The sequence below is a fragment of the Canis lupus genome, chromosome 3 (genome assembly GCF_048164855.1).
Source record: "Canis lupus baileyi chromosome 3, mCanLup2.hap1, whole genome shotgun sequence".
Classification (NCBI taxonomy): Eukaryota; Metazoa; Chordata; class Mammalia; order Carnivora; family Canidae; genus Canis; species Canis lupus.
The window spans coordinates 52,849,470-52,863,113 of record NC_132840.1 but is presented as its reverse complement, the minus strand read 5'-3'; the positions used below and the strand labels follow the sequence as shown (position 1 = coordinate 52,863,113).

Below are 13,644 nucleotides of genomic sequence, written 5' to 3'. Positions count from 1 at the left end.
TTAGAGGGGAATCACAGTGGACCCAACATTTTATTTGTTGGCTTTTTAAAGTAGATTCTATGCCCAGTAAACACACACATGACCCCGAGATCAAGAGTTGGATGCTCTACTGACTGAGCTGGCCAGGCACCCCTGATTTGGTTAATTTATCTTAACTGTTGTGTAGTATTCTATAATTAAATATACCATTTTTTAATGTTTCTTTAATAATCCTAATATAGGTCATTTCTCATTTTTGCAGTTATAAAGGATGTAAAAATGAACTTCTTTTTGCATTTCTCCTTAACAACATAGGTTACAGATTCTGTATAGCATATGCCTAGAAATATAATTGCTGGGTTAAGTAATATGAATTGTTTTCAACTTTATATTGGCATATTCCTCTTCACAGCAGTTGTGCTAACTTCTGTTTCTACCAATAAGAATGAGGATTTCCATATCAGGAATAGTATTTGGGTGTTAGTACTGGAACCTGTTAGTGGCTTACTGAGTTTGTGGTTTACATTGTTAAGGTTGCCCTGGTGGTCCAGGTTGGCTCGTGTAGGTCAGCTGTAATGTCCACACAAAGGAAGAGAAGTGGGAAGAACCAAAAAGGCTGTTCTGCAATCATCAGCCGACTGTGTTGACATTTCACTGGCTGCCCTTCTCTATATAAGATTGGGATATGTAGTTTCAGCTGGGCATGATGTAAATAACAAAGAGGAGGTGGTTGTTGGGCAACCCAGAAACATTTATTGACATAGATCTCATTGCTAACGTTTGGTATTATTAAATGTTTCATTTTTGCCAATTGGGTGAGTTTGAAGTGGTATCTTACTTTTAAAAATGACATTTCGGGCAGCCTGGGTGGCTCAGTGGTTTAGTGCCACCTTTGGCCCAGGGTATGATCCTGGAGACTGGGGATTGAGTTCCATGTCAGGCTCCCTGCATGGAGCCTGCTTCTCCCTCTGCCTGGGTCTCTGCCTCTCTCTCTCTCTCTCTCTCTCTCTCTGTGTCTCTCATGAATAAATAAAAAAATTTTTAAAAATGACATTTTTTTTTTACTACTGACAAGGTACATAATTTTTTTACATATGTGTTCAGGTCTTTTGTAAATTGCCTATCAATATCCCTTTGCCATTATTCCGTTAAGTTTTGTCTTTGCCTAATTAATTTAGCATAGTGCTTTAGTATTCAGGGTACTAATTCTTGATTATTATCCAAGTAGGTGCTTTTGTTTTATTTTTGAACTTACAGTATGGTATCCTTTGTCATACGGAAATATCCATTATAATGGAGTTCAATTTAGCGGATCTTACTCTTCATGATTTATTCTTTTCATGTGTGATTTGGAGAAGAAATAAGTCTCCTACCCTGAAGAACTCTTATTAAAAAAAGTTTTAAGCCTTAACTTTAAAAAAAAAATCCATTTGAGATTTTTTTTTGGTATTTTTATTTGTGAATGATCTGAGGTACTTACCTAATTAACTCTTTTCTATCTGGAAGGCCAGTGGTTCCAGCAACATTCATTGAATATTCCATGCTTTTGCAACTGTTTGCTTTGCTATATTTATCATCTTTCAAATTTCCATGTGTGCATGAGCTTTTGAATCTGTTCTGTTGGTATTTTTACTTCCCTCTCTATTTTATACCACTGCCTTTTATTGTGACAGGTTTATAAAAAAATCTTTGTCTAGTAGACTAGGCTCCCTTCTTTAAAATCATCTTGGCTATGTACACCTGGATGGCTCAGTGGTTGAGTGTCTGCCTTTGGCTCAGGACGTGATCCCTAGGGTTCAGGATCGAGTCCCGCATCGGGATCTCTGCGAGGAGCCTGCTTCTCCCTTTGCCCATGTCTCTGCCTCTCTCTGTGTCTCTCATGAATAAATAAATAAAATCTTTAAAAAAAAAATGCCTTGGCCATTCTTGGCTCTACTTTTCTTTTAAAAAATTTAATTGCTTTATTTGAGAGAGAGAGAGAGAGTGCATGTGAGTGTGGCCGCAGAGGCAGAGGAGAGAGAGAAAAATCCCAAGCCGATTCCATACTGAATGTGGAGCCAGATGTGTGGGGCTCAGTCTCACGACCCTTAGATCATGACTTGAACTGAAATCAAGAGTCAGATGCTCAGCTGACTGAGCTACCCGTGCACCCTGGCTCAACTTTCCTATATGTTTTAGGATCAGCTTGTCCAGGTACATGATAATTTTGATTAGAATTTACTTGAGTTCTTAAGCTAATTTAGGGGAATCTGACACTTTTATGATCTTGTGTCTTCACATTGTTTGCCTCTTTCTTTGGTCACTTGTTATGTCTTTAGTCATATCTTATACATGTTGTCATGAGCGTTTTGCTTCTTTTGTTATATACATTCCTAGGAGCTTTACAATTTTTCTTTGTATTGTGAGTGGTGTCTTTTTTTAAAAATATTTTGTTATTTATTCATAAATAAATAAAACACACAGAGTCAGAGATATAGGCAGAGGGAGAAACAGGTTCCCTGTGGGGAACCCAATGTGGGACTCGATCCCAGGACCCCGGGATCATGCCCTGAGCCAAAGGCAGACGCTCACCACTGAGCCACCCAGGTGCTCCATGAGTGGTGTCTTTTTAAACAGTTTATTTTCTGAGTGGGTATGTCTAAGCAGCCAGTGGTTTTATCTGGTTTTTGTCTCTAGGAACACTTATCTTGATCTTACTGGTTCAGTTTTTCATCATCCTCCACCTTTCTTTTCAGTAAACCCGTATTTAGTGATTTCTGCTTTTGCATATTTCAGTCGTGTGGGTGTCCCTTCTTGTGCTCGACCATGAAAATAAGGTTGCTGTTGTTGCTTTTTGAGGCAGTTCAAACCATCCCACCCCCACCCCCCTTGTTTTTTTCAAAAGCAGCTCACTGCTGCTGCTGTCTGTTCTCAGTTATGGTCAAAAGGAACTGCCAGATGAAATCAGAAGTTCACATTAGGCTATGTGCCTTGGCAACCACAGAGATCTCTCTCGGTCTCTCTGGAGCTGATTGTAGCATTGTCCGTCTCCCCCCCTGCCCCCAAGTTCTACTTAGTTCCTGCCTTTATTTCCCCTCTTCCATGTCTGTCTCTCTCTTTTTAGTTGCCTTCCTGTTTTCCATCCTTCCTCCCCACCCTCATTTTCTGTACCTGCCAGACCCTTTATTTTGTACTTTATGTGTTAACTCATTTGAGTTTTGTCCTACTCTGTTGAGGATGGTGGGGCAGCCATGTTTCCTAGATGAGGAGTTGAGGGGGTCCCACAACTCTCTTTTGCTCTAATAAAAAAATTCTAGTGCATCTATTGAGATGGTGTCTTTAGCTTCAAATAAATTCAAGTGTTTGTGTTGGGTGAAGGATGTTACTAGTCTTTTGTGAGTGTCTATCTGCAAGAGCACTCAGAAGAAGGAGCCACAGAGAGAGAACACAGACTTAAATATAAGTAGAAGTTCACTGTGTCAAATATATAAGCATTCTGTGAAGCCATGTAGCTACATGCATGCTCTAGCGGGTGTCCGTCCTGTCTTCAGAGTGCTGGTCTCCATATTCAGCGCAGCGTGTGTTTCCTGCATGTGAGACAGTGTCCTGGCTTTGTATGTGTTGTTGGGAGCAACTGGATTTTGTTCTGTTCATGGCTCTGCTGCTGATTGGATTGTCATTCTACACAGGCCGTTCTTACCTTAATGGGCATTAACCTCCTACATGATTATCCAGGTGGGAGATTAGTGGTCAAAAATCTCCAAGGATACAGCTGGGCCTGTAAATTAGTAACAACATGCAAACTCTTTTGAGATCATTTTTATCATAGTCCTGGCATCTGTTCTCACGCTTGTAAGGTCCTTTGTGGCGATTGTTCATACATACTCATCCTTTCTGAGCGTTGTAACTGGGCTATCTGCTCATATGCTGTGTTTTTTCATGCATACCTCTCACAAACCATGTAGTTTCCAAGTAACAGTAATATTAGATAATCCCTTTAATAGTACTCCATTCCTTCTTGTGAGATCGTTCCATGCTTTTGAGTTTTGTTTCTGTTTTTTTTTTTTTCTTTTTTTCTGGAATTTGTGAACTATTTGTTTAATTAGATTTCCAGTCATGAGATGACTGTATCAAAGGGTATAAATACTGTCTCTCTTGTTTTATTGTCAAATTGCCTTCTGTCTGGTTTAAAACACATTGTGATGCTACCAACAGTGTTTGGATGATTCAGTTTAATTATGGCAAGCATTCATTCATCTAGGGAATGTTTATTGAGCCCCTGTGCTGGTGGAGTGTGTGTTAGTTAAGGGAGCTGGATGACAAACATAACAAGTTATATTTTCTATTATAAAATTTCAGGGCAAGACAGCACAGAGCAGGGTGAGGGGATGCTAAGAGTGAAATGACCTGCATTTTAAATGTCAGCCACCTGAGAAGGGGGCATTTGTGCAAGGATTTGAGACATTGGGTTTGCTCTGTGTATTTTTCTTCCTTTCTTACTAATTTCAGAAGTTTATATAGAACCTCTGGATTCCTGTAATCTGCTTTTCTTTATTAGTGACAGTAAACAGTTTCCCACATATTTTCTATGTTTGTATTTGATTATGGCAAAATTTGATATATTTTTAAAAGCACAAAAATTTCTATGTAATAAGACCATCCCTGACTTTACAGTCAAGAGTGGGGAAGTTGAATAAATAAGTTTGTGTTTACACAGGAGGAGACTCTTCTGGCCAGGGCTTTAATAAAAACCAAAAATTCCCTCTAATGCAAGATTAAAAAAAAAAAGATGAAGAAGATTGCTTTTTCTCTAATTGTATTTCTATTTTAAGTAAAGGAAACATAGTACTTAATACTAAGATGTAAAGGAATAACAGCTGTTTGTTATTTTATAGGGTGACTGTTGGATCTGTATGGAACTCATGTCTACCTCGTTTGATAAGTTTTACAAATATGTATATAGTGTATTAGATGATGTTATTCCAGAAGAAATTTTAGGCAAAATCACTTTAGCAGTAAGTACCTGGTTTTCAAATTATTCCTTCTGTATATACTTATATAAAGATGCTTCTGGAGTTTTGAATGCACCTATCAGAATGTCCTTCACAGAATGTTGCTGACCTTCCTGGAAAATCATTTGTAATAGGAAGACAGACAAAAATCACTTCTGTGGGGTAATTAGTACAAGTCATAAGAACAGTTTTCAAAATATGTTCTATGTAAAAACTACAATATTCTGTTCATTAAAATCACAATGAATCATAGTAGATTGTGCTGTAAACAAAACCAGAAAAAGAAATTTTCTGTTCCTTTTAGCCCTGTTGTTCTAACTACTTTTAAATTGCTTATGTTCTCACCATTATCTCTAAATTAATCAGAATCACAGCAGTCCCTTCAAGTCCTTTCACTGAAATTCTTAGGGTGTCTTTCCTGTGGTTTAAGATTTGAGTGGTCCACTCTAAGCTATTGAAATTTTTGACTGGCAGTTTCAGTAACCAACATTGCTGCTGATTTGGCCAGTTCACTTTTACCAGAGTACCAAAAACAAAAGAGGTACTCTTTTACACATGTGTTTGTAGTTTTCAAAGTGAATTCCTGATCGTTTTTCTTCCTCTGAATCTTTTAGTTGCAAAGGTTGTTCACAAAAATCCTTTCAATGGAGTAAAATTAGTAAGATTCTTAGAAAGCCTTGAGACTCTGAGCTAATGACATTGACATAGGTTAGTAGATGTATAAGCTAAGTTTTATAGGAAGCCGTAAAGTAGAAATTCTGGTTGCATGCAAGTTCCTGCCTCTTTGTTCTTACATCCTTCACCTCCAGTATAGTCTGCTGATTGCCAGTTGATCCTATTTGATCATTAAGGGTTAATATAAAAATCCATAGGCAGTTTCTGAACTGTATTTTAGTTGTGAAACTTACGTGTGTCTGTGTGTGTGTGTGTGTGTGTGTGTATAACTGGACTTTAAAAAATCAGATTAAAGTCATAATGGTCTTAAGATTTATGTTAATATTTTAATTTATTTAGCCAGATTGGTACATAAATTTAAATATTTTATGAGCTTAACATTACAGTATATACCCTTTCATATGATTTTATAAAGTGAAACTGAGTAATTCTAGAAACTTGTTTATTCTTGGGAAGATATATGACATTTTATATTGGTCAATTTTGTCTTCTCTCTCTGTCCAATATCCCAAACCCAGTATTATCTTGGAACTTTTACTATTCATGATAATTATAATGCAACAATAGTAGAATAATGACAGTAGCTAATGGTTATTGAATGTTTACTTGCATCAGGCTAAGATCTTATGACATTTTATCTTCATAGCAACTCTCTGTGGTGAATAGTAACCCCTTTTACAGATGACAGATCTGGAGCATGGAGAGGTTAAGTAATTAATTTGCTTTGAACTTCATACAGTTGTAGGTAGCAAATGATTTAAGCTCAGGCAACCTGATCCCAGAATCCTGTTTCTTTCTTTCTTTTTTTTTTTTTTAAGATTTTATTTATTCATGAGAGAGACAGCGAGAGAGAGGCAGAGACACAGGTAGAGGGAGTAGCAGGCTCCCTGCAGGAAGCCTGACACGGGACTCGATCCCGGATCTCCAGGATCATGGCCTGGACTGAAGGCGGCGCTAAACCGCTGAGCCACCTGGGCTGCCCCAGAATCCTGTTTCTAACCAGGGTGATCATGAAGTTAGAAATCATAGACAAAATTATTTTATTGTGTATTGCAGTAAGTGTAATGTAGACACACAAATAAATCATTTGTTACATATTTGCCTATGTTTCTAGACTTGGTGATCATCCTTTCTATTAAGCATAACATTTAAAATTACTTTGTGCTAAACCTCTTTTTTGCTAATTAATGACCCAAAGAAACACAAAAGGCCTTAGCTACTTGAAAAATTACGAGTTCAGCATTCCTGACACCCAGCAGCTTGATGGAGCAGAGACTTGACCATTTGATAGCAAAGGGTTGGCTTGTTCTTCAGTTCTCTTTGAGATTGTAGAAATTTCGATTCAAGCCCCTGTTCCCTATATTTCTGAAGAAATGCCTAATTTCTGGCCACAAGCAGTGATTAAACAATGTAAATTCTGCAGAAATTCCCATAGTTGTTGAACAGATACTTTGACTTTGCCAAAATTACTTTGAAGACTCAGCACAGAGTGAAGGTGAATGAATAATTATGAGAAACGGAGGAAATTTGGAAAGACTTATTAGCTGATAGAATTGATAATGGAATCAGACTGGACTCTTTTGTACTGAATTACTTCCATTCTTGAAAAATTTGAAGATGCAAGTAATGTACAACTTTGTAATGACTTATTAAAAAATTATAAGTTATTGGGTTCTTTTTAGCTGTCAGGTAATAGCATGTAAAAACAACTGCATTTTCAGAAGATCTAAAATAATTAGTATCTTTAGTTAACATAAAAAATGGACAGAATATTGACATAATTAAGCTTACAAGAATGTGAACGGCTATAAGGCTGTTAACCTATGATGAACTGTGTGCTGTGGGATTAAAGGATATTGGTTGTTTATCCTATCTTTGCTTTTTGTCCTTAGACTGTGAAAGCACTAAACCACTTAAAAGAAAACTTGAAAATCATTCACAGAGGTGGGTATGAATTATTTTTTATAGGTTGGAAATTAATATTTTTCCTTAAAGAGATTAATATTTTTCATTAATAGGAAAACATTATTGAAAATTATAATGTCCCTGTGTATGCTTTTCTGATATATTTCTATTTTTAGTAAAACATATGTACCCTGACACTATTACTATTTTTTTCTCCGTAAAACTTTGTTATTAATTTAGGGTATTTTTCCTTTGAGATTCTATAAATTTCAGCTTAACTTGTTAGTATATCAAGTTTACAAATTGAAATAGATTTTGCCGCAAGGTTTTTATTACTCTTAGTTGAAAAATAATTATTTATTTGCTTAATAGATAATGTTTCTCTTTGTATACAAATATGCACGAAGGTGATCCTGGGGACATTGAAAGAGTTTGGAGGGTGGTACCTTGAGCATTTTAAGACAGGTGTTTCTTCTTTGCTTAAGAGGACATTTAGCAAATAGAGATGCTTTAATTATTATTGTACATTGAAATTCCTCTAAAGCATTTGTACTTGTGAGAACAGTGATCTTGACCTTGTTGGGCACAGGTCCAAATGTCAGGATTTGATGTATTTGATGTAGATTTATTGGAAGTCAATGGGAATCACGAAATTAAAACAGCTAATAGATTAAATAGTTGCTGTCTTTCTTGCTCTGCTAGACTCAGGGCAGTGGGGTGGTGGCTTTGAAGAAGTTTGCAGGTTCCTGGTCCTCAAGATACTTGTAATGGGTAAACCCAAGACCATATGTGACAGTGTGAGACTCAGCCTGACAATAAATAGGGCAGAAAGTAAAAGGTTATATTCGCAGAAGTGAAAAGACTCACATTCTAGGAAACATGGTTTCTAGAAATTAGAAACATGGTTACAGAAATTAGTAATTGGCACATTTAAGTAGTTTTAGTTTGGGGTTGACTCAGGACTACTGAAATGAGTTAACCTTGAACCACAGAATATTTCACTTAATTTTACTTTGCCCTGATGCTTGTTAAAAATCATTTTAGGTGGGCTTATTTTTCTCTTTTGGCTTAAAGTCATGTAGAGTTAGGCCCATAAACAAAATGATTTTGTTCTTCTTGTAGTTCATTGCATTCTGCTTTTGGGATTTTCCTTCCTTTTTGGCTGTGTTTTGCACTTATGAAAGTAGTATCACCTTTAGGGCATTTACAGTTACTTTAGAGATACTTGCCAGTCACAGTAAAGCACTAAGACAGTGACCGAGGAGTAGCTGAATAAAAGGGAAAAGCTTCAAAAATAACTTGGGTTTTCCTATTAGTAAAATAAAAACCATGAGTTTATAGCAGTCTTTTTTTTTTTTAAGATTTTTTTTTTTTTTTTTTTAATTCATTTGAGAGGGAGAGAGCATGTACCAGTGATGGGAGGGGAGGAGGGAAAAGGAGTAGACTCCCTGCTGAGCAGGGAGCCCTGACATGGGACTCAATCCCAGGACTCTGAGTTCCTGACCTGAGCCAAGGCAGATGTTTAACCAGCTGAGCCACCCAGGAGCCCCAATATAGCAGTCTTTTTTATTAGGATCAGTTAGCTCTTTTGCTACAGTGAAGAGTCCTTTTGATCATGAGTTACTGCCTTATAGTTAACTGCCTTAAACTTCAAGGAAATTGATTATCTGTCCTAACAAGTCCAAGGATGGGGTAGCTCTAAGGACAGTATGTTCAGGGCTCAAGCACCCTTTTTTTGGCTCCATCCTCAGGGTGATAACTACCAAAGCAAGTCCCCAGTGTCACATGTAGACATGATACCTCTTGGAGAAGCTCTTCCTCTTCCTGTGTGGCTGTCATAGGAGCTGGGACATCTTCTGTACATTGCTCTGGTGTATTCTCTTGCCTCATTCACCAGAGTTGCTTCATGCCCTTACCCTAAACTGGTTCTGGGCAAGGAGCATCAGGCTACCCTGATAATTGGACCAGCCAGTCCCTCATTTGGAGAGGTATGGTTGCAGCTACAGAGAAGAAAGGGGATACTTCCATAAAATCAAATACAGGTTCCACTGGAAGGGGTGGGGTGGGTGGTAGGATAGATGCTTGATAAGCAGCCCTGTCAGTGATGGCAGGAGACCTTTTCAGGTTTTTTTTGTACATCCCCTTCTGAGTTACAGATATTTTTGTATCTTGTATCTATTTGTATCCTTTTTATTCACTGATCCATGCTAGTGACAATGAAATGGATAGAAGCATTGAGACCAGGATAGAGGCTTCATAAGCAAAGAGAGAGAATGGGCCAGACAGTGGATTAACACATAGTGGCATTGAGTTCATTGTCAGTGAAGAAGGGGTGAAAGCCTAGGGCCCAATTTATCAAGACTATAAAACCTTGGAGAAGCAAATGGAAGAGATTTCGGCTTTCTCAAATTGACAGGAAAGTAAGCACACACACTTTAGAAGGTGTGAAAATGAATCTGGTTTCTCAAGGCCAACTGGAAGAAAGGGCTGGTTAGGGAAACCTGATGAAGTCATCTAATGTCAGAAAAATCTCTCTCAAGGAGAAATAATTATTAAATGGATGGATTTATTGAATACAAATAAAGGTCTGATACTGTATTATTAGGTCTTTTAATTTCCAGAGCCCTATGGATTAGCAATTATTTTCATTTTGTAGATGACGAAATTATGATTGCTGAGTCAAAGTCAAGGAGCTTGCCCCAGGTCACGCTGTGGATTTGGGACCCAGGTTTTGAACCTTTGCTTCTCTGATCCCAAAGCTGTGGTCTTGTAGATGTACTGGGTTGGATACTTTCCTGAGTTAGATAAAACTCAACTTTAAATTGTGGATGTATAATTTGTACAGTTTGCATTTAGGTGGCTAGTCTTTGATCTACTCTAAAGTAGCTTGGTATACTCTTGTAGATTAAATTCATTGTTCATATTTTGGCCAGTAAGTAATGAATTTGAAGCAAGTAAATGAATATAAATCTTTCCATGAAAACAAAGCATTATAGAATGCTTACATTTATTATGAAGCATTTTTGATACTGAGTTTTTAAACATTGGTGTTCAGACCACTGTTTTCTCATTTTTCCTCATCTTCTTTTATATCTGAATTTTTAAGGACCTGATCACTTATCTAGTCTAAGGTTTTTTTGGTATTTTTGCTTAACGTGCTTCAGAATGTAGCTCATTTCATCGATCACTTGTACTTGAAATGACATTTCTCTCTCTCTTGCAGATATCAAACCTTCCAATATTCTTCTGGACAGGAGTGGGAATATTAAGCTCTGTGACTTTGGCATCAGTGGACAGCTGGTGGACTCCATTGCCAAGACAAGAGATGCCGGGTGTAGGCCATATATGGCAGTAAGTGCAAAGGCCAGACTTTCCTGGTTGATAGTCTTTGCCCAGAGAGCCTGTGCCCTTTGGTGCTTTCCTTCTAAGGGGTCTACCACTGGTCATGCAGTTTCACCATACTAAATATTTTTCTCTGTCCTAAAAACCAAACTTAGGTTCTAGCTTCTCTGTGAAACTCTGATATTACACCAGTGAACTCCTGTTTCATTGTATTTCTTTATTCCACTCATCCACCAGATGGTTGGTTAATTTTCAGAAGGCCTCTGTGTTTCCAACACTCCACATGCTCACTTGACTGTTGTAGATAACATTGTAGGATCATGGACACTACGGATCATGCGTCCACATCACCCATTAACACATGGATAATGTGGTCTATAGGCCAGTCACTGATGCTTCTTTTCTAGTTGGAGAAGAATGGGAGACTGGAGTTTCCGGGGTTCCTAGTGGAATTAGTATGTCTTACAGAATCTGAGGCTATGTTCTGAATATTGTTGGTCCCTTCCTTAGAGGTGGATGAAGCACACTGAAAGATTCAAGGGTGGAAATCTTGGGTATTTGCCAACCTAGAGCCTGTTTCCCCTCAGAGAGATAGACTTACCCTAGCCTTCTACACGTCATACTCCTCTTACCCCAGCACGTACACATATGCTGTTCCAACAGGCTGGATTTTGATCTCTGTATTTAGAAATTTAGTGTCTATATTTTAAGCGCTTCCCCTAGATGTTGGTGTCTTCCTTAATGTGGCTGTGATTCTTTGGGGACTAGTACACAGCTCTTAAGTGGTGATAAATAGGCTGTGCAGACTATTGAGGCATTCCTGTCAGTAGTTTTGGCTGTGGTCTTTATGGATTTGTGTGTGCTTGTGCATGTGTGTATGTTTGTACAAAAAGAAACTTTCATATGAAGTTTGGGCTTTGTGGATGTTGACTGTCCAGGCAGATTATTGGGAAAATTTGGAAGGCCTTGGGCTCATCATGATAATTAGGGTTAAATGGAACAACAATTTCAAAAGTAAGAAATAAAAATGTTATACACGCAGCATTTGGGAAGTCATATAATTTACACATTTAGTAAATGTACCCTGAGAATGAACTAGAAGCTGTTACCTGGACTTGTAGGGCTTATCACAGTATTAAGGGTGACCAGGTGTTTGTGCAGTGGGACATTGACTAAGAATTATGTTTGATTTATGCAGGGTTTTTAAGATATATATACATATATATATTTTTAAGATATATATAATGTATCTACATTATATATATAATATATTTTAATATATTTATATATTAAGACATATATATTATATATAAATATATATATATTTTTATGTTTATTTGAGACAGAGTGAGAGAGCATGAGCAGAGGCAGAGAGAGAGGGAGAAGCAGGCACCCCACTGAGCAGGGAGTCCATTAGGATGGGGGGACTCAGTCCCAGAACCTTGAGATCATGACTTGAGCTGAAGGCAGGTGTTCCACTGACTGAGCCACCCAGGCGTCCCTGATTTATGCAGGTTTAAAAAATATAATTGCAGACCAACTAGAGCTGAATATTTGAATTCAGGTAACTTTTAAGAAAGAAGTAGACTTTCAATTTTTATGTAGAAATAAGGTTCACAGGCCCAGGTGGTATAGGGCTTTTCTTTCCCTGCTAAGCTTCTTCAACCTTGGAATCAACCTCTAATCTTTACTGAACTAAATGAAATGCTTCTGTCCATTCTAGTCTTTCTGAGACCTATAGATGGATAAGAGTGATTGACATTCATTTTATTACCAGCCTTGTGGTGGCTTGACTCTTCTTGATGTACCTTGACAGAAAACACAGAAATGTATCTTGTCTTTTATTTAAGATTTATTATTTGTCTTTAGTCTATAGGAATTAGGAATTGTGATATTTCTTTTGGATTATTTAACATAATGGTGTATAAATAATGTAGAGTTGAAACACAAGTGTTTGCATAAACCAATTGCCAATGTTAACGTTTTGGGACCTTCCCACCTCCCTCATCGAGGTGTGTGTGTATAAACACACAGATGTATGTGTCTGTATGTGTTCTGCGCCATGAGAAAGTAAGTTGCAAATATCACGAATGTCATTCTAAACACTTGGTGTGTGTTTCTCTCATAAAAAAGGGCACTCTTCTACATAACTACAATACCATCACCACACCTAAAACAGAAACTTAAAATAATTACAAGAATTTCATGACATCACCTTGTTCACACACAGATTTCCCAAGAATGTCCCACATTCTGGATTTGTCTGATTATTGTTCCCTCATGAGTAATGTCAGGCTATAAATTTTTTCAGCATGGATATTTCATAGATGATGGGTACTTCGTATTGCGTCACATTACAAAACACATCCTGTTAGGTTATTTCATTAATGGTAATGCTTATAGAGATGATTTTTTTTTCTTTTAAGCAGTTGAGACATTTGTAAAATAGAAATTCATTTTCTCACAGTTTTTTCTTTGTTCCTCTTCTCCAGATGAGTAATTGATGGTCTTTTCATTCTCAAAGGATTCCTTCACCCACTAGCCTCACATGCTTCCCCTCTGCAGTCCTCCAACACATGAAGAGACTTCTAAAAAGTTACACCAGCTTCCCTGTCTTTGAGGAGCATTTCCTCTTGTACCTACCTTTTCTTCTGTGCTAGGAGCCCATCTGTATTAGTTTGTAAGATACTTAGTCTTAATTAATAGTTGAAGTAAGAACTCATTTCATAGCAATTCTTTCTAAAATATGTCA

At 37.4% G+C, this 13,644-nt stretch overlaps 1 protein-coding gene across 4 annotated transcripts in view; it reads left to right on the top strand.

Moving 5' to 3' along the window:
* The window catches only part of MAP2K4 (mitogen-activated protein kinase kinase 4), a 135,392-nt gene that overhangs the window by 91,681 nt on the left and 30,067 nt on the right, over positions 1-13,644 (top strand). For all 4 annotated transcript variants that reach the window (XM_072821099.1, XM_072821098.1, XM_072821097.1 and 1 more), the window contains 3 exons: positions 4,854-4,973; positions 7,538-7,589; positions 10,774-10,901. In XM_072821099.1, coding sequence (XP_072677200.1) covers positions 4,854-4,973; positions 7,538-7,589; positions 10,774-10,901 — 300 coding nt within the window. The remainder of the gene's footprint in view (positions 1-4,853; positions 4,974-7,537; positions 7,590-10,773; positions 10,902-13,644) is intronic.